The sequence below is a fragment of the Onychomys torridus genome, chromosome 3 (assembly GCF_903995425.1).
Source record: "Onychomys torridus chromosome 3, mOncTor1.1, whole genome shotgun sequence".
NCBI lineage: Eukaryota > Metazoa > Chordata > Mammalia > Rodentia > Cricetidae > Onychomys > Onychomys torridus.
Window position 1 is genome coordinate 114,494,248 of NC_050445.1, and position 22,089 is coordinate 114,516,336.

A 22,089-nucleotide genomic window follows, 5' to 3' on the forward strand; every position below is an offset into this window, starting at 1 on the left:
TTTCCTTGACAAAGTCCAGTGGTCACATGTAGACTTGGGACTCAGCTCTCAAGACTCTTCCTCGTGACCCCAGAGGCAAAGAACAGCAGGTGTGTAGCAAGTTCCCCATGAGGTTAACTCTGGTCATGGTCTGGACCACTTGTGGCTCCAGGCAGCAACAGCCTGATCACCCTATGAACTGGGAGAAAGGGAGCCTTTTGAAAATATCTGGGGCATTCAGAGTCTTCTAATTTTGCATATGTGTATAATGTGTGTGCATGAGAGTTCATGCCCTGGCACATGTGTGGAGGTCAGAGGACATCCTCCGGTGTCAATCCTTACCTTCCATCTTTGCTGTTAGACACTGCATAAGTCAGGCTAGATGGCCCAAGAGCTTCTGAAGAATATCACATATTTGCCTCCCATCTCCTCATGGATGTGTGCTGTCATGCCCAGCTTTATATGGGTTGTGGGGATTTGAGTTCATGTCCTTACACTTGCATGGCAAGGGCTTTACTGACTGAGCGAGCCCAAGACCTAGACCAAAGCCAGGGCCTCTCCTGTAGTGTGAAAGGTACTAACCTCTCTGTTCTACCTGAACCGCTAACTTGTATTAATTTGAAGTGCATTATGCATAGCATTTTGGGGTGCAGGTATGTGGGTAATGATAAGCTGCAGGGACTGAGGAACCTGTGCTTTGAGGACCATGTATGTGTTGGGGGGGTCATAGGTCAAGTGGGGTCACTGTTCTTGTGGCATTTCAGAAGCAGTTTTGGGGAAAAGAGGCCACATTCATCTTAGCACACTTAGTTTATAGGAAGTGCTTTATGAGGCTGGTCCCTACTCCAGGTGTGCTACCTCTCGGCAGGTTGCCTCCTTCTGGAGAGGGATGGACAGACACATCTAGGGTCAATCTTCTCACAAGAAGTATGTCTTGGCTAGGCCAGATGGCACAGGCCTACTGAGAAAGATGGATCAGAGTTCAAGGACAGCCTGGGTTATAGGGCAAGTTCAAGGTCATCTGGTTCAACTTAGTGAAACCTTATTTCAAAAATAATTAGGGAGCTGGAGAAACGGCTCAGTGGTTAAGAGCACTGGCTGCTCTTCCAGAGGATCTGGGTTCACTTCCCAACACCTATATGGTGGCTCACAACTATCTGTAACTCTAGTTGCAGAATCTGACACACTCCTCTGGCCTCTAAAGGCATCAGGCACACACGGGGTACACAGACATAATGTGCAAGTAAAATACACACACACACACACACACACACACACACACACACACACACACACACACAGCAAATAAAGGCCGAGGTTTAGTACAGCTCAGTGGTAACACCCTTGCTTAGGATGCATGAGGGCCCGCATCCAAGCAACAGTACCCCAAACAAGAAGCAGCGTGTCCCAGCATTAGGCAGGCAGAGGCAGAAGGACCGAGTATTTGAGGCCAGTCTGGGTAATACCACTGGACTCTTGTCTAAAAAACAATAAACTGGAGACAGACAGAAAAGCATGGCCTGACTTGGCTGGGCCCAGGGCAATAAAGGGTTCTTTTGGTTCCACCTGAGTGTCTTTGGGAACGAACACGTGGAGGGAAATTTGGTCTCTGACTTGGCAAACTGATGGAGACATGTCAGGAACCATCCATCTTGTTCCTACCAGGGCTGGTGTAGTCATCTGCAGAGCCCCCACCAATCCGTCTATCATGTGTCTGCTTCCAGTCTGGACTTCATAGTTTATACTAGGGGGAGTCTTGGTGTTGCTGGCACCACTGTCAGGCTTTGTTGAGGCTTTGGTCAAATCCTGACGGATTTTGGCCGAATCTCAACCCTGAATGGGAATACTGGGCCAGGCATCAGCATGGGCCTTGAAGTTCTCAGGGCTGTGACATCCCCACTTAGGCAGGCCTGGGAGGGCCAAGGAGGCTCAGGGAGAGTACTTGAAACTTTCAAAGTCAGGTCCTATCTTCCCTGTCTAGTCCTGGAGATAGAGGTGACCATTTGTTAGGAGAGAATGCCTGGCAAGTCCTAGCTGTTTGTGGCCACTTTTGCATGGATGGGGCCGTGGGAGCCTCAGTCTGTAGGGAGTTGTTGCTCATATCCCCTTGGCTCTTGGTTCTGTGGTGTGTGTCCGACTATGTCAGCCCAGTAGGCAGTGTCTGTGGCTGCCTTCGCCCTAGGCACCCAGTAGCTTGGTGCCTGGCAGGTCTGAGTGGGGTGTATTTGAGGACTTGTCTAGGTCAGGAATGAGGAAGCAGGAATTTCGGCCATCTCAGCAAGCATAGGGTCACCTCTCTGAAGGAAGGTTAAGCTCTGGCCAAGTTTGCAGGGTGCTGCTCAAGGTGCCTGAACTGGTGTCAAGTGAGTGAGCTTGTTGAGGAACAGGAGTGATGCTTTTCTGTGTCCCAAGGCATTATCAGCTCCAGACTTCTGGACAAGAGAGTCTGAGAAATACTCAGTGTCTTAACCATGTTCTTTCCTCTTTCCTGTGATAAAGTACCCTCACAAAAGCAACTTCAGGGACAAAGGATCTGTTTTAGGTCCAGTCCATAGTGGCAGTGAGGTCATCCTGGCAGGAATGTGAGGCAGTCGGTCACATTGTATCTGCAGTCGGGAAGCAGAGAGCAACACATGGAATGCTCAGTGAGGCCTCTTCAGTGTGTCATCCAACATGAGTGAATCTAATGGCTAATCCCTCCTAGAGGTGCTTGCTTACTAGGTAACTTTCCATGATTCAGACCAACAGTTAGATTATTAGCCATCACCTTGAGCAAAGCTGTTCTTCCCTCCTGACCTTCCAGAGAGAGACTTGGATTTCCTGGGAGAAGTATCAGATGGGGTGGTGGCCTCACAGGGGAGAAGGTCAAGCCTCAGCCTAGGCTGCTGAGACCCCTGCCTTTGTCTGGGGAAGTCCTGAGAGCCACTCATTTTGGTGGCTGCAGAAGCTGAGTGGAAGACAGGGGCTCGAGCCTCATCTTTCTCCTTCCTATTACAGCCATGGGAGACGCTCCTTATAAAAGATTCAGGCCGTACAAAAATAGCCATGGAGGATGAGGTGGTTAGTTCCCTGCAGCCTCTCACCCCTGCAATCTCTTGTACTGCATGTGACCTTCAGGCCAAGCACAGAGAATGTCTGTGGCCTGTAGTAGAATATTTTAAGGTGTGTTACTTTTGTTTATGTTGCATTTGTTTAACTCTGTGAAGCTGTGTTACTGTGCCTGCCTAAAACACCTGATGGGCTAATAAAGATCTGGATGGTCAATAGCAAGGCAGGAGAAAGGATAGGTGGGGCTGACAGGCAGGGAGAATATACAGAAGGAGAAATTTGGGAGGAAAGATGGAGGAGCCAAAGAGGAGGACTCCAGGGGCCAACCACCAGCTACAAAGCCAGCCATGGAGTAAGAGTAAAATTTACAGAAGTAAGAGAACGGGGAAGCCCAGAGGCAAAAGGTAAATGGGATAATTTAAGTTGAGGAAAGTTGGCTAGAAACTAAGGCAAGTTAAAGCTGGGCATTCATAGTTAAGATAAATAAATAGCCCAGAGGCAAAAGGTAGATGGGATCATTTAAGTTAAGAAAAGCTGGCATGAAACTAAGCAAAGCTAAGGCCAGGCATTTGTAAGTAAGAATAAGAAGACTTGTGTGTGATTTATTCGGGAGCTGGGTGGTGGGCCCCCAAATTGCAGAAAAGAGTAAACAATCAAACAACAGCAGTGGTCTACCCAGTGTTTCAGCGGCTGGCTTGGGTTGGAGTCAGACATAGTCCATAACTTCTCTTTTCTTCTGTCTCTCAGCTCTTCTTGTCTGGATCTGGGGACAGTGACTAGGGCCTTGGTCTTTAAAGACCCAAGAGAAGCCAGATGTCATGGCACATCCTTAATCTCAGTACTCAGAAGACTGAGGCTGGAGAATCCTAATTTAGAGACCAGGCTAGGCTCTACAACAAGACCCTGTCTCAAAAGGCAATAACTCCCCACCCCCCTGGGTAGCTCACTGCTGCCATGCCTTATGGTGAGTTATTTCTGTATATTTGGATGAGAAACTTTACCACCCATAGTACATTGAGACAGGCTCTCACTGTGGAACCCAGGCTGGCCTTGAGCTGGTCATCCTCCTGCCTCCGAGACAGGGTTTCTTTGTGTAACAGCCTTGGCTGTTCTGGAACTCACATGTCTACCTGCCTCTGCCTTCTAAGTGCTGGGATTAAAGGTATATGCCCCCATGCCCAGATAAAAACAATTTTAATAAGCTAAAAATTTAGAAAAAACAAAACATTTAAAAATATTAACTAAGAAGGGAATGATTGTGCATGCTTGGAAGAGTGCGTGGAAGGTTGAGACAGGAGGATTGGTCTGAGTTCAAGGCCAGCATGAACTACTTAAAAATTGCTCTTTTCTCGAGATTCAGCGCGTCGCCACTATGCCGATGAAGGGCCGCTTCCCTATCTGCCGCACGCTGCAGTACCTGGGCCTCGGGGATGTGGTATTCAAGGAGTCGGTGAAGGTCATGACCGTGAACTACAACACGCAGGGGGAGCTAGGCGAAGGCGCCAGGAAATTTGTGTTTTTCAACATCCCTCAGATCCAGTATAAGAACCCTTGGGTGCAGATCATGCTGTTTAAGAACATGACACCATCGCCCTTCCTGCGGTTCTATCTAGATTCTGGGGAGCAAGTGCTGGTAGACGTGGAGGCCAAGAGTAATAAGGAGATCATGGAGCACATAAAGAACATTTTGGGCAAGAAAGAGGAGACCCTCAGGGAGGAGGAACTGGAGAAGCAGCGTCACTCTCATCCAGCCAACTTTGGCCCCCCGAAGTACTGCTTGCGGGAGTGCATGTGTGAGGTGGAAGGTCAGGTGCCCTGCCCTGGCCTGGTGCCCTTACCCAAGGAGATGACAGGGAAGTACAAAGCCGCTCTGAAAGCCAGCACTTAGGTCTGAGCGAGGTCATTTGGGATGGACTGACGGAACTCTCTGAAATGGAAAAGCCAGTTTGCACACCCATTTAAAGGACATGGGGAGAAGGCCAGAGTTGTCAGCTGCTGAACAGATGTCAATAAAAGATTTAGTCTTCCTGTTTAAAAAAAAAAATGCTCTTTTCTCAAAAATAACTTGTATCACGTGGCAGTGGTATGACATTAATCCCAGCACTTGGGAGGCAGAGGCAGGCGGTTCTCTGAGTTTGAGGCCAGCCTGGTCTACAGAGTTAGTTCCAGGACAGCCTGGGCTACACAGAGAAACCCCGTCTCAAAGAACCAATAGTAGTAGTAGTAGTAGTAGTAGTAGTAGTAGTAGTAGTAGTAATTGTATTACTTTAAAAAGAAAGAAGGAAACTGAGCTCAACAGTGTACACCTATCATCTTAGCACTCAGGAGGCAGAGACAGGGGGATTACTGCAAGTTCAAGGCCAGCCTGGGCTATGTTGTGAGTTCCCAGTCAACAAAGGCTACAGAATAAAAATCTGCCTCAGAAAATAAGAGAGAGAAGGAGAGGGAAAGAGAGAGAGGGAGAGGGAAAGAGAGAGAAGGAGAGGGAAAGAGACAGAGGGAGAGGGAAAGAGAGAGAAGGAGAGGGAAAGAGAGAGAGGGAGAGGGGGGGAGCGAGAACACAGGAAAAACTATGAAGGGAACAACACATGGGAGTTTTCTTCAACTGAAAGGCCCCAAAGTAGGCAGCCCAGTGGACAAAGCCAGCACCACACCCAAAGATATTGCTACGAGACTTCCAGACAAGAAGCACATAAAGAAAAGCCTAAAGGCCTCCAAAGGGGAAGCTGGCTCACGATTCTGGAATGAGAGCAGGATCCTGTCCTCATTGTCAACACCACACACAGGACAATGAATATCAAGACCAGCCACTCAAGGGCGATGGCGTGAGAAAGATAGGTCAAGGTGGTTAGTATCGCTGCCAGCAGGCTCAGAGCGCCTTGCCCACACACAGTGGACATACGGATATGCCTCAGGAGCATATGGCTACCATTCCACCCTTCCTCACAACACTGGCAACTGGGGGTTCCTGGTAGGCAGAGGAAGTTGGAAATGGGGTGTGTCCTTATATAAAAATCATTTGTGCAAAGGCTGGGCATAGTGGTGCACACCTTTAATCCCAGCACTCTGGGAGGCAGAGGCAGGCAGATCACAGAGTTTGAGGCTAGCCTGGTCTACAGAGTGCGTTCCAGGACAGTCAGTGCTACACAGAGAAACTCAGTCTTGAAAAAAAAATTGTTTTTAGATATATTTATTTTATTATCTTATGTATACAAGTGTTTTGCCTGCATTGTGTGTATGTACACCATGTGTGCTTGGTGCCCTCAGAGGTAGGAAGAAGGCATTGGATTTCCTGGGACTGTGAGTTAAGAGATGATTGTGAGCAGCCATGTGGGTGCTGGGAATCGAACCCATGTCCTCTGCAAGCACAACAAGTGTTCTAACCACTGAGCAAGCCCCCAGCCCTTCCTTTATCTTTATGTGTATGTACTCTCCATGCACACAGTGCCTGCAGAGGCCAAGGGGAAGTTGGGGCTCCTAGGACTGGAGGTACAGCTGTTTTTTGAGCTGTCATTTGGGTGCTGGGGCTTGATCTAGTGCTCTGAACCACTAAGCCATCTGTGTGTGTGTGTGTGTGTGTGTGTGTGTGTGTGTGTGTGTGTGTGCGCGCGCGCGCGCTATATTTGTACATGTGCAGAGACAAGATGAAGACATCAGGTGTTCTGTTTATCACTCTGCCATTATTCCTTTGAGACAGGGTCTCTCACTGAACCTGGAGCTAGACTGACGGCCAACAAGCCCAAGGAGTCCCCCTGTCCCTGCCTCTGACAGTGCTGGCACCCAGTCCATATCTGTCCTTTTAAATGAGTTCTGGGATCTCAAACCCAGGTCCTCATGCTTGTCTAATAAGCACCCTTACACAATGAGCCATCTTTCAGCCCCTTGGGCATTTAAAATGAAAAATCCCACTAGAGGGCCAATGAGGTGGCTCGGCAGGGAAAGGCAGTTACTGCCAGGCCTGACCACCCGAGTTTAATCCCCAGGCCCCACACCATAGGACAAAACTGACTCCCAAAGTTCTTCTCTGACCTCACACTTGCACTGTGGCACGTAAACACACTCACTCTCTCCCTCCATCCCCCCCTCAACACACACTCACTAAATTAAAATGTAACTTTTTTTAAAGACCTGAAACCACCTGAAATACCAATAATAGAAAAATTGTTTTTAAAATGCATAGCACGACCACATGATGGGTTACTATGTAGTGACTACACGTTTCTTTTTCTATCTTTTTAATAGGATGTTTCACAAATGTGCATGTTATCCTTGTGTATGAGTCACAATAATCTCTGTAAAGTTGCAGTTTTAGTGTATGTGCTGCTGAACTGAGCACTTCCCACCAGCCCCATAGACTAAGTCTTAAAAGAGGAAAAAATGAGAGGGGCTGGAGAGATGGCTCAGTGTTTAAGAGCACTGGCTGCTCTTGCAGAGGACACAGGTTTGGTTCCCAGCACCCACATGGCAGCTCCCAACTGCCTAACTCCAGTTCCAGGAGACCTGATGCCCTCTTCTGGTCTTGGAGGCACCTGCACACACATGTAGTACACAGACATACAGGCAGGCAAAACACCTATGCATATAGAATAATACGTTTAAAATGTTGATTTAAAAAAGAAATGTATTTTAAAACAATTTTATATACATACACATTTTCCATTTATTAAAAATGAAAGCAAATTTGCAAACTAATGACATGAAGATGTTTATTTTTCCATAAAGAATTAAATCTCAGTGGGGTACAGCATGCACACCTGTCATCCCAACACTCAGGAGACAGAGGCAGGAGGATTACTATGAGTTCCAGCCCAGCCTGGTCTACAGAGTGAGTTCTAGGCCAGTCAAAGCTGTATAGTGAAACTTTCTCCAAAGAATAAAACCTAATAAACCAATAATAAATCTTGGCAGATATCTGATATTGCAGAATGTAGAATATCTTCAACAGTTTTCAGAGCTGACAGATATTTTGATTTCATAAGCAATGCTGAGATCACCACTTCACAGAAATACATACTGCAAAATGGCAAAAGTATGTTTTAAGGCCATTTCAAAAATTCCTAGAAAGTGTTCTAATTCTACCAAAATTTATTTAATGATTTTTAATTTTAAGCACTTGTTAATGCATAGAGTGCATGTGAGTATATTCTTTCTAATAAATTTAATCTTTGTTTATAAGTGAAACTCAAGTCAATTCTAAAAGAATTTTAGTATTTTTTTTGTATTTAATTTTTGTATGTGTGTATGTATGTGTGTCAATGAATGTGGTTGGGGGTGCAATTGTGTGTGTGTGTCTGTCTGTCTGTCTGTCTGTGTGTCCGTCCAGAGAACTACACTGAATGTCATTACTTAGGAGCCTTCCACCTTGCCTTTTTTTTTTTTTTTTTGCCAGAGCTGAGGACTGAACCCAGGGCCTTGGGCTTGCTAGGCAAGTGCTCTATCACTGAGCTAAATCCCCAACCCCCCATCTTGCTTTTTGACAGTGTCTGACTTAATGGTAGGCTGAGCTGCTCAGCCAGAGAGCCTCAGGTCTCTGCCTGTCTCTGCCTCCCCTGGTACGTGGACTGAACCGGCTGCTTTTCACATGGGTGCTGAGGCTCACCTCAGTCCTCGTGCTTGTGTGGAGAGCACTTACTAACTGTCCCATCCTCCCAGACCCCAAACAGCAATTTTTAAGTCAAACATTCTAATACATCCCTGAGAAATACTGTAATACTGCCATGTTGAAGAATGAAGGCAGGGAAATTCGAAGTCTTTGTGTTTATGATTAAACTTAGGATTCTCTAAAAACAGAAAACTTGTGTATACAGTGATAACACGGAGACTCATAACCTACAGTAGTGTCGAATCTGCGCTGAGGTGTCTTGGGTAGCACTGGCTGGTGTGTGGTGTGATGACAGGAACAGCGCCATGTATGCCTGTTGGGTGTTCAGACCTGAGGCTGCAGCAGGGGAGGCAATAACGCCCTGGCTTCAGCACAGGTTTGATTTTGAAGTAAGTTTTGGTTTTTACCCATTCACAGACTTTTCTTGTCAATCTTTTCACAACTCCACGTTCAGTTCCCACTGTGGGGGTTACAACACTCGGTTTAAGAAGCTGGGCCCCAGCTAAAGGACATGCTCCAACCTCTTCACAAAGACACCTTTTCCTCTTCGTAATGCTAAATAAGCAACCTGCAGAGGGGTGTGTGTGTGTGTGTGTGTGTGTGTGTGTGTGTGTGTGTGTGTGTACACATCAGAGGTCAATTTTCCATTGTCTTTCTCTACTGCTCCCCATCTTTTTTTTTTTTTTTTTTTTTGAGATAGTGTCTTTCTTTGAACCTAGAGCTCATAGACTATCCACAGTGGCTGACCTAGAGACCCTTCTCTCCCTCATCACTGGGGTTACAGACACATGACACCACATCCAGCTTTTTATGTGGGTGCTGGAGACCCAAGCTCAGGTCCTCATGCTTGTATGGCAGACACCATACCAACTGATCACGTCTTCAGCCCCAGCAGGGGATGCTTTGAGAGGAAATTAGTGTCCTGTTTCTGAGAACCTCTACTTTACAGTGTTAGTGTCGCCCGTGAACTTGATCTCAATCTGCTGTTTGAACAAGTTACACAGGTTGCTCCACAGCTGTATTAGATCCTGAAGGACCTGGGTGATTAGTGAAGAACACTCTGTACATTTCTGTGAGGATTCTGTTCCAGAGCCTGGGAACACTGTCCCTAATGTGAGTGCTTCTAGCCATAATACTGTCGTCCCAGAGATGTCTACCAGTAGACAGCCTCTACCACACGCTCCTGCAGCCTCATCATTCAGCTCAGAATCGAGGGAGGCATGGACCACAAACTGAAGCCTCTGACACTGTGAACTAAAGCAACCCTCTCCGCTTGAAGTAAATATTGGGCAAAATGGCATCACAGCCACTGCCATGGAACCCGCAAATCCCACGTCCGTGTGCCTGTGCATGTCTGTGCAGTGCCCGTGGGGACCAGAAGAGGGCACCCCTGGAAGCTGGAGGAACAGGCATTTGTGAGCCACTGAATAGAAGGATGCTCTGTAGAAACTGTATGCTCTTCAGCAGCCGAACTATCGCTTAGCCCCATTGAGTTGCTTTTATAAGGAGCAGTTTTATTTTTAGATTTAGAGACGTGAATAAAAGTTTGAACTTTGTCCATCCCCCAGCCTACCTTCCAAACCACAAGTTCTTTTGTTACTAACATCTGGCCAGTGTAGTGCATTTGTTAAGGCTGAGGCGCTAATATCAAAGCATTAGAGGTTTTTTATTGCTTAGGTTTTGAGATAGGGCCTCATTATGTAGTCCCTAGCTGGCCTAGAAATCTCTGTGTATCCCGCACTGCCTTTACTTGTGGCAGTCCCCCTACCTCTGTGTCCTTGCTGATTATACGTCAGGACTCATTCTGTATATGGCACATTCTTTGGGTTCTGACAAACAGAATGGCACCATTTACCATGATGGCGTCATCTGGATAGTCTCACCCCTATAAAAACTCCCCATTCACTCATAAAAATTCTCTTCCTGTTCATTCCTGTTTTTCTCCCTCAGCCCCCTGCCAGCCACTGGTCTCTTTCTTTGTTTTATTTTGATTTTTTGAGATCTCATTGTGTAGCCTAGACTGACCTCAAGCTTTCAGTGATCCTCCTGCCTCAGCATCCCAAGTGGTGGGATTACAGATGTGCACTGCCCGCCATGCTCCACCCTGGTCTTTTTGTTGTCTTGGTAGTTTTGTCTTTTCTTGAATGTCATGCAGTAGAATCTATGAAGCCGTACCAGGTTGACTTCTCTCTCTTATGAATTTATAACTCTTCCGTGTCTCTTCACGGCTCTGTAGCTCAGTTTTGTTTTATCATTGCCTAACATTCCACTGTCGGCAGCAGTGTGTTTATGCATTCACCTACTGAAGGGCATCTTAGTAACTTCCAGGTTTGGGCTGTTGTAAATAGAGGTGCTATCCACTTCTGTGAGAGTTTTTGGTTGATATAAGTTTGCACCCCAACAGGTAAAAGCAAGAAGTCCAATTGCTCCTTGCATGGCCACAGTATATTCAGTTTTCAGAGAGGTACAGTTAAGTGTGCGTGGTGGTGCACATCTGTTATCCCAGCCCTTGGATGGCAGAGTTCACAGTAGACTTCAGTTAGATAGTGAGTTCAAGGCCAAACTGGGGTCTCTAAAACAAAAACAAAATTAGCTTAAGGTCACCCTTCTTCATACCATTATGGAACTACCGTTTTTTTCATACCATTTGGAACTACCAGTATAACTGAGAAACTTCCAAACTTGTCTATGATGGAGAAAACCACATCCTGAGTTAGGAAAGCTCACTTGAGTTAGGTCACTGAGCAGGGCAGCAGTGACCAGGGCTTAGCACCCCTCCACCCACCCAGTGCTTTCCTGGAGGCTCAGTACCCCACAGTACCCCACAGTACCCCACAGTATCCCACAGCCATTATGGCCAAAGTAGGGATTGTCTCTGTGACTCCCTGGGGAGAATGTAGCTGAGGAACGTGGGTTTGGGAGTGATGAGAGCCTGGTTCTGATGTCCCTCTGTCTGCCGATCTGAGTCCAAGCCTCACTCCCAGTCTGTAGAACAGGGTGATGACACCCCTTGGGGGTACCTGGCAGGGTGAGAGTGTGGAGGAGAGTGGCTGAAGGCACGCCTCTCCCCCAGCTCTCCTGTCTCAGGTCTCAGTCACGCTGCTCCTCTTCACAGAACTATTCTTGGCAGGATTTGGGGTGAGTCAGTGCATGGGTGAGGAGTGTGCAGACATACACCAGTGTCCTGGGGCTCTGTGTCTTCTTTTCTTGGTGTAAGAGTAAGCCTTCTGCTGGGACTGGCCACAGGAGATAATGTGAATCATGGACAGGGTTGTCTATACCAGGGGCCTGGAGACAGGGCAGTTCTCAACAGGCCCAGCCTCACCCCTTTGGGCTTCAGAGTTACAGGTAAGGGGTGATGAGGTACTGTGGGGTCTGTGAGCCTCCAGGAAAGCACTGGTGGGTGGAGGGGTGCTAAGGCCTGGTCACTGCTGCCCTGCTCAGTGGCACCTGAGCTTTCCTAACTCAGGATGTGCTTTTCTGCATCACAGACAAGTTTGGGAGTTTCTCAGTTATACTGGTAGTTCTAAAACACAAGCTTGTGTGCCAGGGAAGGAGCTGGTGGGGGTGGGGATGGGTCTGTAGCTGGTCTCAGAAGTAAGAAGGGGTCTGAGGTGCCTGTGACCAGAGCTCTGCCCTCCTTCTTCTCTTAGGTGGTACAAGCTGTACTCCAAGCCAGGCAAGAAGGAAAAGGAGCGCGGTGAGATCCAGGTGACCATCCAGTTCACACGAAACAATCTGAGTGCCAGCATGTTCGACCTGTCCATGAAGGACAAGCCACGGTCCCCCTTCAGCAAGCTCAAGGACAAGGTGAAGGGCAAGAAGAAATATGAACTAGAATCTGCCTCAGCTATTCTCCCAAGCAGCGCCCTGGAGGATCCTGAGCTGGGCAGCCTGGGCAAGATGGGCAAAGCCAAAGGTTTCTTCCTCCGCAACAAACTCCGCAAGTCCTCGCTCACACAGTCCAATACCTCGCTGGGCTCTGACAGCACCCTCTCCTCCACTAGCGGCAGCCTGGCCTACCAGGGCCCTGGAGCTGAGCTCCTCACCCGCTCACCAAGCCACAGCAGCTGGCTGTCCACTGAAGGGGGTGAGCAAGGAGTGGGGGGGGGGGGCTCTTCCCAGGTGCTGAAGAAGGCCTCTGGCAGAGAAATGGGGCTCTTCTTTCCAAGTGCTGACACGGTGCCTGTTTCTTTTCCAGGCAGGGACTCTGCACAGTCCCCTAAGCTGCTCGCCCACAAGAGGACATACAGTGATGAGGCCAGCCAGCTGCGTGTGGCTCCTCCCCGGGCTCTTCTTGAGCTCCAAGGCCATCTTGATGGTGCCTCCCGCTCTTCCCTCTGTGTCAACGGGAGCCATGTGTACAATGAGGAGCCTCAGCCTCCCTTACGGCACCGCAGCTCCATCTCAGGCCCCTTCCCACCCTCAACCTCCCTACACAGTGTCCCACCTCGGCCCTCTGAGGAGGGGCCTCGGTCCTCAGATGACTCTTGGGGCAGAGGCAGCCGTGGCACCAGCAGCTTGGAGGCAGGGCCTGGACAGGAGGAACTGAGTGCTCAGGCCAAACTGGGGGCCAGTTGCTCTGGAGAGGAAGAGGGGGCCCGGCCTCCAGAGGGAAAACCAGTCCAAGTTGCGACACCCATGGTGGCATCCCCTGAGGCTGTGACAGAGAAGGAACGGAAGCCCCGGATGGGGCTCTTCCACCACCACCACCACCATCACCAGGGGCTGAGCCGGAATGAGCTGGGGCGCCGTGGCTCAGTTGGAGAGAAAGGGAGTCCTTCTCTGGGAGCCTCCCCGCACCAACCATCCACTGGGGAGGAAAAGGCCAAGAGCAGCTGGTTTGGCCTGAGAGAATCCAAGGAACCAACTCAGAAGCCCAGGTACATATTTCATAAGGCTACGTTTGCCCTGTGTAGAGGAGGTTGGGTGTTTGCCCCTGGGGCCTGAGGCTGGGAGGAGTGGGGAGCAGGCTTCCTGAGCTCTAGCTTTGCATGGTTAAATGGGTATTCTGTCTTCCTGAGCCGAGGCTCATATTGTGCCCACCGACACAGGTGAGTGGTGAGGACATAGTGCCCTGAGGGTCCTGTGGATCCAGGTGGGCCCAGGCCCTGATGCTTGAGTTGGTAGTGCAAAGGAAGAGGGAGGGCATTCATGTGCTTCTTGGTTTCCTGACCTCCATCTCTGGCTTCCTTACCTTGAGACTGGAATCTGTGCCTTCAGACACCTTACCCTGTTTGAGGATAGATGACTTCCCCTGGCTGCCCACCTGGCTCTGGGGTCTTGTCCCCTTGAGGGACGGGAGTTCAATAGTTGTTGCTGCATCCCTCCTCCTCACCCCTAGTCCCTTTTAGCCTGAAAAGAGACCATAGCCACTCCCTTGAAATATGTCTGACCACCAAGGCCTAGTGTTTCTTGACCCCTGTTGGGAGTGCTGGTGACTGCTGTTGGGAATGTGCCTAGCCCTCTCTGTCCCTTGGTCCTGCTCAGAGCCTCTGGCCCCCACCCTGTGTTATTCCGAGATAGGGCCCTAAGGAGGGTCTCCGTGGGCAGGTCAGAAGTCTGTCTGTGCCCAGCATTGGTGGCCGTCCCACCTGGTGTCTTGAGGCCAGTGGTTTCTCCCTCAGCAGTCTGCCATTCAGTGGGCACGGAGGAGGCCAGGCCCAGGTGTGACGCTGCTACTACATCTGTTTCCCAGCAGAGGGGAAAGGCTGGACCTTACGGCTCTAGATTCGCTTCTCATCTCCTCTGTCTTCCATTTTCCTGCTTCTCTGACTCCTGACAGCCTCTCAGACTCCAGAAAACGCAGGTCATTGATGGATAGGGGTGTGTGTGTGTGTGTGTGTTTCTGTCCTGGCCTCGTTACAGGCCAGGTCCCTAAGCACCCTGCCTGCCTGCCTTAGGCCATCTACCTGTATGTAGGTGGCAGAGTCACAGCAGGCCCTGGGCCAAGCATCCAGGTAGGGCAGGAGGAGCCAGTCTTCAGGGACTGGGAGCCCCAGCCCAGCACTCTAACCTTGGTGCACGTAGCAGGAGGGAAAGCTGGCCCAGGAGGAGGAATTGTCAGTTAGAATGCTTGATTAGAGTTGTAGGGAGAAAGCTGAGACACAAGACAGCTCCAGGCATCCCCTGCAGGTTAGAACCAGAACTGCTGTAACTAGTTACAGCTGGAGTATCTCTACCTGCAACCTGGAGAACCAGCCCACAGGCCTTGGGGCTTAGGACCCCTGTACCCAGCGGCTACTGTCACAAATCCTGAAAGTTTGAGTAAGGGCAGCGGCGCCCTCTAGTGACTCTGTGTGGCACTTGTGCTCCGTGGAGAGGCTTGAGGCAGTGTTACAGAATTCAGTAGCTGCAAGATGGTCCTCGTGGTGCTTCTGACACGCTGCGCCTCTGTTGACATGTGGCTGTTGCCCTTGATTTCTACTGATGTGAGGCTGAGAGAAGTCGGAATGGACAATGCTCATCTGGCAGGACCTGCTGAGCATTGGTCTGTGGCATGCCTGTGCCTTGTGCACATGTAGGTCCTCTTGTGCCAGGGTGTCTTGTTTTTTGTTCCTGTCTCTCACAGCAACCTTTGAACACAGGAAGGGATCAAATACGAATGCAGAAATATATTTAACTTAGGGGTAAGTCTGGTGCAACAGAGAGCCAGGGGTGTTAGTAAATGGCATTTAGCACTTCGGTGTCTGCCCGTCCCTCCAAGGTATGGCAGACAGATGTCTGGTGGTTGGAGAAAGAGTGGGTCATCTGGGGTGCCCTCTGGCTGGTGTCAGCACACTTCCTGTCCCATCTGTGGCTCTTTTCCCAGAATTGTTACTCTGTTAGCAGTGATCTGGTTTGAAGGGTGATGTTAGGAATTCTGCTTAAGCTTAGAAGGCCCCTCTGTGTCTGCCTCCTCATTTGTCCTGATGGTTTAGGATAAGCACACCTCCTGGACATGTTTCCTGGGAGTTGGGGCACATCTTAGGAGGTGTCAGAAGCTTCCAAAGCTCAGGAGGGATGTTGGCTGGGGGCACATTAACTACAGGTAGTGTCTCAAAGGCTGGCTTTAACCTTTGAGGACTGGTGGGCAGGCTTCATAGAGACACTTGCCACCTCTGTGACTAGTGTATGGAACACAGAGCTCATCTCATCCCCAGAAGCCCCAACTAGCAATGAAATCTGCTTTCTCCAGAGATGGCCCCAGGGTGTGGTATTTAGGAAGGGCAGCTGGGAATGGTGGCACATGCCTGCAATCCTAGCACTCAGGAGGCCCTGGCAGGAGGATTGCTGTGAGTTTGAGGCCAACCTGGGCTCCATAGAGAGACACTATCTCAAAACACTTTAAAGGGGGTGGGGTGGGGAGAAGCATTGCAGTGAATCGGTGATTGACATCAAGTAGCAGGTCAACCAGTTGTCCTAAGGTTCCCACAGGCCCTGAAGCTTATTTCCGTGGGTTCAAGGGACAGGGCTGCTTGGTCATCTCACTTCTCTTTCCAATAGTTGGCCCCGAGGGAGACAAACCAGCATGTGTTGTAACCTACTTGGGAGGGGGAGGCTGTGCCAGGCTTTCTGGATAGGCTCCAGGGTGCAGGGGTGTTCTCAGGATACAACCTGCACAGAAAGACCACACAAAGGAATGTTCTGCTGCTGCCCTATGCCATGTGCAGTGGTAGGGCAGGAGCGCTGACCTCCAGAACATGTGCCTGGTTGCTGTAGGGATGGCTCAGCTGTTAAAGGCTTAGAACCAAAAGATCGTGTGTTTAGTGTAGAGCAGCGAGAGTGAAGATGGAGAGGCTCTGGGGCGAGAATAGGCAGGGTGTCAGCAAGCCCTGCTGGGCCTGGGAGACCTGCTGGCCCTGCCTGCTGCCTGGAACCCTGGCCTCAAGAGAGAGCCCTTTGCTGGTTCCATACCAACCGGCTTGTGTGCATCTCTGGGGAACCACGGTGGGGAGGAGGCTGCTGACAGAGCCTGGGGCTCCTAGTGGTGCTTCCCTGGTGCCCTTCTCCCTGAAGTCTGACTGGCAGCAGATTGCTGTGAGCCTGAGGGTGAGTGTGTGTATGTGTGTGGGGGTTTGTCAGGCAGGGCTGAGATTGCTGCTGTGCAGTGCTGATGGGGCTCATCATGAGAGGCATAGAGAGAGGCTGTGTTGTTCAGAGTTCAGAGCGCCCTAGCCCTGTTCCTGGGATGCAGCTTGAGTGCTATGGATGTGCATGGCTGTGACCCAGGTGGTGGTTGGTATGTTGCCTCTCATTCCTGCAACTTCCAGGAGTAGACTGTGCCTCTGCCCTGGGACCTGCCAGGAATGAAGGAGAGGAGACATTTGTGGGAGTTGGGACCTCAGGCACAGAGTTCTCCCCTTTCAGTGTCTTCTGCCTGTCTAGAGAAGCTGGAGGTGGGACATGGGAACTCTGCCTCCCTTCCCTCTCCATCTCTGCCTAGAGGTGGGAATCAGACTGAGAATCTGCCCTCCAGCTTGGTTGGAGCTATTCTAGTTGAGAAATAAGGTCACAAGAATCTTTGAAAGCTGGATATTTAAAATTTTCTTTTTGTTGTTGTTTTATTTTGAGACAGGGTGTCACCCTGTAGCTCTGGCTGCCCTGGAGCTTGTTATATAGACCAGCTGGCCTCAACTCAGAAAAAATCCTCCTGCCTCCTCCTGCCTCTGCCTCCCAAGTGCTGTTTAAAGGTGTGCGCCACCACGCCTAGCCTTTATTTATTTTTTTTTTTTCTTTTTAAAGACAGGGACTCAATCTATCACAGATTGCCTTTGAACTTGCTGTGTATTGAGGATGACCTTGGTCTTCTGGTCCTCCTCCCCAGTGCTAGGATTACGGGCTTCTGCTACTACACCTGGTTAATGTAGTGCTGGGGATAGAACCCAGGGCTTCATGCATGTTGGTCAAGCATGCTGCCACCTGAATCATAGCCCCAGCCTCCTTTAAAATGTTTTTGGTTTATTAGGACAAGGTGTCATGTAATCCAGGCTGACTTTGTAGGTGAAGATGACAGCATGCTTCTGATCCCCCTGCTTCCACACCCCCAGTGCCAGGGCGTGCAGCACCTCGTTCAGCTTTGAAAGCTCAGTTCCTAGGAGAATCTGACTGCGTCCTCCTGAGTAGGCTCACCTCTTCCTCCATGCTTGTGTTTGGAGCCTCCTCTGCCTTGGTGGATGGACCTGGACTCTTTCCTGTTGCTTATTAGGCCCTATGTACAACCTGTCTAGTCCAGACCTTGAGTTCTGCAAGAGCATGGAACATTGAGTTCTCCAGAGAGCTCAGCCTCTACTCTCTTGCCACAACCCACCTATTCTCACGACTGGCTAACAGAGCTGCCTCAACTCACCCCCAGTACTTTCTGTGAAGTTGCTGGTTGAGTGGGAAAGATGGATAGGAGGGTGTTCCCTGGATGCTCTCCTTTAGGTTGGAGGGTGAAGTAAGACGGTCCCAGGAGCTTGGAGAACTGAAAAGCTGCCTGTGAGGAGGAACCCTGCTGGATAGCAGGGGTGATGCTCACACTGGAGGGTTTGGTTTGCTTTTCTCTCTTCTTGTGTTCTAGATTCTGCCTGTCCTGGGCAAGCGAAGGCTCTTAGTTCAGTGTGTACCCCTTTATCCTGTCTCCAGAGGCTGCCCCACAGAGGGGTGAAGTGAGGGTTAAGTGCTGTCTGCTGGTGGTAGCTGGGCCTGCAGATGCCATGTGCTCTTTAGCCAGTTCTTCTGCTCCCTCCCCATTAACGAAAGGGGTGAGCTCTCTCGGGACACCTTGTCATACCTGATGACAGCCCCATCCTTACCCTTTCCTGCAAGAGCTCAGTGGAACAATGTCTCTTTCAGTTTGCAGTCCCGGGTACCCTGCTTGGTTCTCTCAGGGCTGTCTTTGTCCATGAACTCTCCTGGGAGCCTTCCCTTTGGTACCTCATAATAGTGGGGTCTTCCTTCATTTGGTCCCTGGGTCATGTGGCTGCAAATAGCCCGTGTGATGGTGTGGTACCTGGCCCGGAAGTGGGGGTAGGGATGGTACTTGGCAGGGGTATTTCCAGTCTTAGCATTAACCAGGAGGCTCATGGTTTTGTCTTCTCCACAGCCTGGACGTGTCTCCTCAGGTAGAATCTGACCCAGCTGCTCCTCCTCACCCCTGCTCCCCCCAGGCTCTGGCCCCCCCTACTGCTCCCGCTGCTGCTCCCATGCTAAGCACTAACCTTTTTGCAGCCACCTCCCCTGCTGCTGCCACTGCCGCTGCTGCCACCATTGTCCCTGAAGCCACCCCCTCTGGATTCTTGGGGGTCACCAACCCGTTCTTCACCTCCTTGCAGAGCAACCCCTTCTTCGAGGAGCTCAAAGCCGACATAGCACTAAATTCTCCTTCACCCGCTCCCTCTCTCCCCAGTGCCTCGAGGGCCAGCCTGGCCCCCCTGGCCTCCCCTGGGAAAGCCCTGCCTGAGTGGGACGACACCTTCAACATCTTTGCTGCCGGCAGGCTGCAGCCAGAGGCCAGGAGTGAGATTCTGGCCCTGGCAGGAGTGGGGCTGGAGGAGGATGGGCTGCAAGACCCAGGCCCTGGGACCGTGGCAGTGAGAGCAGCAGAACCCCAGAGAGAACCTGGGGGAGAAAGAGGTGGAAGCCGCGCACGGCTGGAGCCCAGGGTGCCTGTGGACTCGGGACCAGGCCAGCCAAGCTCAAGTGTGTCTGACCAAGGACCCCCTGGGTCTTCAGGGACTGGCCCATCCTCCAGAGCAGCCCAGTTGCATCTGAGAGCTTCAGCCTCAACCCCAGACCGGGAGCTTCCTGCCTCAGCAGTGGGAACCATGCAGAGCCCAGCAGATAGCCCAGCAGATAGCGGGGCATCTCTGTTCAGTTCCCCAGAAGTACTCAGTGTGTGGGAGAGACTTCCTGGGGGCCAGGATGAGGAGGCTCCCCAAGATGGAAGCCAGCTTTTCCAGGAGCTGAACACAGTGGAGGATTCCTGGCCTTGGGACGTGATCACCATTTCTCCTACAGCAGAGGCTGCTTCATCCATCATGCAGGGAGAATCCCATGAGGTGCCTCCTCCCAAAGCACAGCCTGAATCACCAGCTCCTGTGCACCCCGTGGAGAGTGAGGGGCACCCTGCATTGCAGCTGGAGCCAGAGCCTGAGCAGGGATTGGATGAGGGGTCATGGCCTGGCCCACCACCTCCCAAGCCACCACGCCTCTTCACACCTACAAATTCCCAGGTGGAGGAGGAGGACCAAGAGGAGGAAGAGAATGCTACAGGGGGTCTGAAGAGCAAGGGGCCAGGGATAGAAGAAGACACCACCCCAAGTGCATTGGTTGTTGGTCCCCAAGAGTCTAAGGAGGAGGGGGTAAATCCAAAGTTGGAGGAATTGCACAGCGTGCCCTCTGGGACCCTGATGGGTGAGCCAGAACTTGAACTTGTAGGAGATACTGATGCTCCTGGGTCTGGGGCCTGTCCACCTAGGCCCACCAGCTACCTTGAGGGGCCCATCCCCAGATCCCATAGCTCAACCAGCTCAACTCTGCTGAGCCAGATGGTCTGGGGGACTTCAGATACAGGTGAGGGCCTTGAAACCCAGAGCCAGGAGATAGTCAAAGAGGGGTTTGGACCTCTCTCAGTCACCCCTCAGCAGGCTGATCTGTGGGCCTCAGAGGAGGAGGAGGAGGAGGAGGAGGAGAAGGAGGAGGAGGAGGAGGAGAAGGAGGAGGAGGAGGAGAAGAAGGAGGAGGAGGAGGATGCCTTGAATCCCTTCTTATGTCAGGAGAGCCAAGATCCCCCCAGCCTCCCATCCATATCACCACCAGGGTCAAGGGGATCCTCTGTCCACTCTGGTCCAGAAGAGTTGCCCACACCCCCAGAACCTGCCTTCCCACCTCCCCCTCTCCCACCGTGGGCCAGCCACCGCCATGGGGTTCCAGGCCCTCCATGCCCTCCCCTGCCTGTAGCCTGGCCCTTGACCTCTTCTTCCTCACCTCCTGAGGAGTCAGCTTTACCCCTTGGTCCCCTTGAGCTCTCCCCAACTAGGGGCTCCCCTACACCATATGGGGAAGACCACGCTGCAGCCACCCCAGCCTCCCCGCTTGTGCTTCTGCCCTTGGAGACACGACCAGCTGAGGAGCCCCAGCCCAGTAACAGGTGAGCATCCACTCAGAACCTTTCCCAGGAGGAAAGGGCGGGGCATAGTGACACAGGAGTAAAAATGTTTCCCAGTCCAGCGTCATCTTTGCCAAGGGCACATGGTGAGGGTCTGCTCTCTTTGGAGGCATACGGTGAAGGCCAGGAGCTTCGGTCGGACCAGCTCTGAAGCTCTTCATTTTATGTATAGGACCTTGCACCATCAGGGTGGCCCCACAAGCTGGGGGTTTGGGAAATAGCACCCAACAAGGATAGGGGTCGAGGAATGAGGTTCAGGGGAGTCAACATGCCCCGAGGGCAGGAGATGGGAGTGAAGGCTGCATGTGCTGTGCAGAGATGCCATGGTTGGGGAGTGGGGTTCCGCAGAGGGGCGATTCTTCTTCAGGCCTTGGGTGTAATAACAGGTAGCAGTGGGCCCACAGCAGGTTCCTGTCTAGACAGGGTGAAGAAGCAGGGGGCTGGCCCTAGAGGAAGCTGAAGACAGGCTCAGAAGAAAGGAAAGGGAACTTTCCTTAAATGCTTTCCACACCCATAACCCTTAGAAAAGGCTTTCCAGCTGCAGCAGCTGCCTCACTGGCTTGCCTTGTCATTGGCTTTCTGGGCTGCCCTATCCATTTAGGACAGATGCATGGACAGCTGTGTGGCTGTGGTCTCTATGGCTTTAGGCCTTGGGCAGAACGGAGAGGCCAAGAGCTCACCAGAGGGTGGCGATGAGAGAAGAGGCCGGGAGCCCTGGGATCCAGTCTCAGTGAGTGTGACTTAGCAAGGGCAGCAGAGTTCAGAGGGACAGCAGTTTTGTAGGGGCCTGAATGAAGGCGGCTGGGCCAGGTGAAGTGAAGGTGGGGGTGCTCCTCAGATCTAGCCCTAGCCTCTGTGAGGCCCCCAGCCTGCTCAGGCACCTGCTGGCTCATATGTTCAGTTGCTCAAGGTTGCTGAGCATCTGTTTTGTGCCAGACCCAATGCATTCCCAGTCCAGGTGGGTGAACAGGGAGGTTTCAGTGAGGGAAGCGGTAGGGCCTGCTGGTGACTCCGGAGAAATCAGGTCAGGGAGGGAATTTGACTCCCTAGTGGTGGATGGGGCTATGCCCCACTGTGGGGAGAAGGAGCTGGTGGCTCTGGTTTCCTCATTTCCTGACGACAGTGTCTTCATCTGACCCATGTCTTGCAGTTTAATCTCTATTTGTACTCACCACTTACAGGGTTCCTTTTCAGAACTGCTTTCATGCCGGGGAGTGTTGGCACACGCCTGTAATCCCAGCACTCAGGAGGCAGAGGCAGGTGGATCTCTATGAGTTCGAGGCCAGCCTGGTCTACAGAGCTAGTCCAGGACAGGCTCCAAAGCTACAGA

The 22,089-nt window shown here is 51.2% G+C and overlaps 2 protein-coding genes across 3 annotated transcripts in view; both read left to right on the top strand.

The window, feature by feature from the left end:
* Positions 1 to 22,089, top strand: part of Rab11fip5 (RAB11 family interacting protein 5) — a 42,145-nt gene that overhangs the window by 15,666 nt on the left and 4,390 nt on the right. Inside the window, exons 2-4 of one of the 2 annotated variants that reach the window (XM_036180891.1) lie at positions 12,283 to 12,719; positions 12,831 to 13,512; positions 18,696 to 20,741. In XM_036180891.1, coding sequence (XP_036036784.1) covers positions 12,283 to 12,719; positions 12,831 to 13,512; positions 18,696 to 20,741 — 3,165 coding nt within the window. The remainder of the gene's footprint in view (positions 1 to 12,282; positions 12,720 to 12,830; positions 13,513 to 18,695; positions 20,742 to 22,089) is intronic. The other variant, XM_036180892.1, reaches the window with a different exon arrangement.
* On the top strand, positions 4,394 to 5,055 carry LOC118579556 (28S ribosomal protein S25, mitochondrial-like). The gene has a single exon (XM_036180893.1). The coding sequence runs from the start codon at positions 4,400 to 4,402 to the stop codon at positions 4,913 to 4,915; it is 516 nt and encodes a 171-aa protein (XP_036036786.1). The 5' UTR covers positions 4,394 to 4,399; the 3' UTR covers positions 4,916 to 5,055.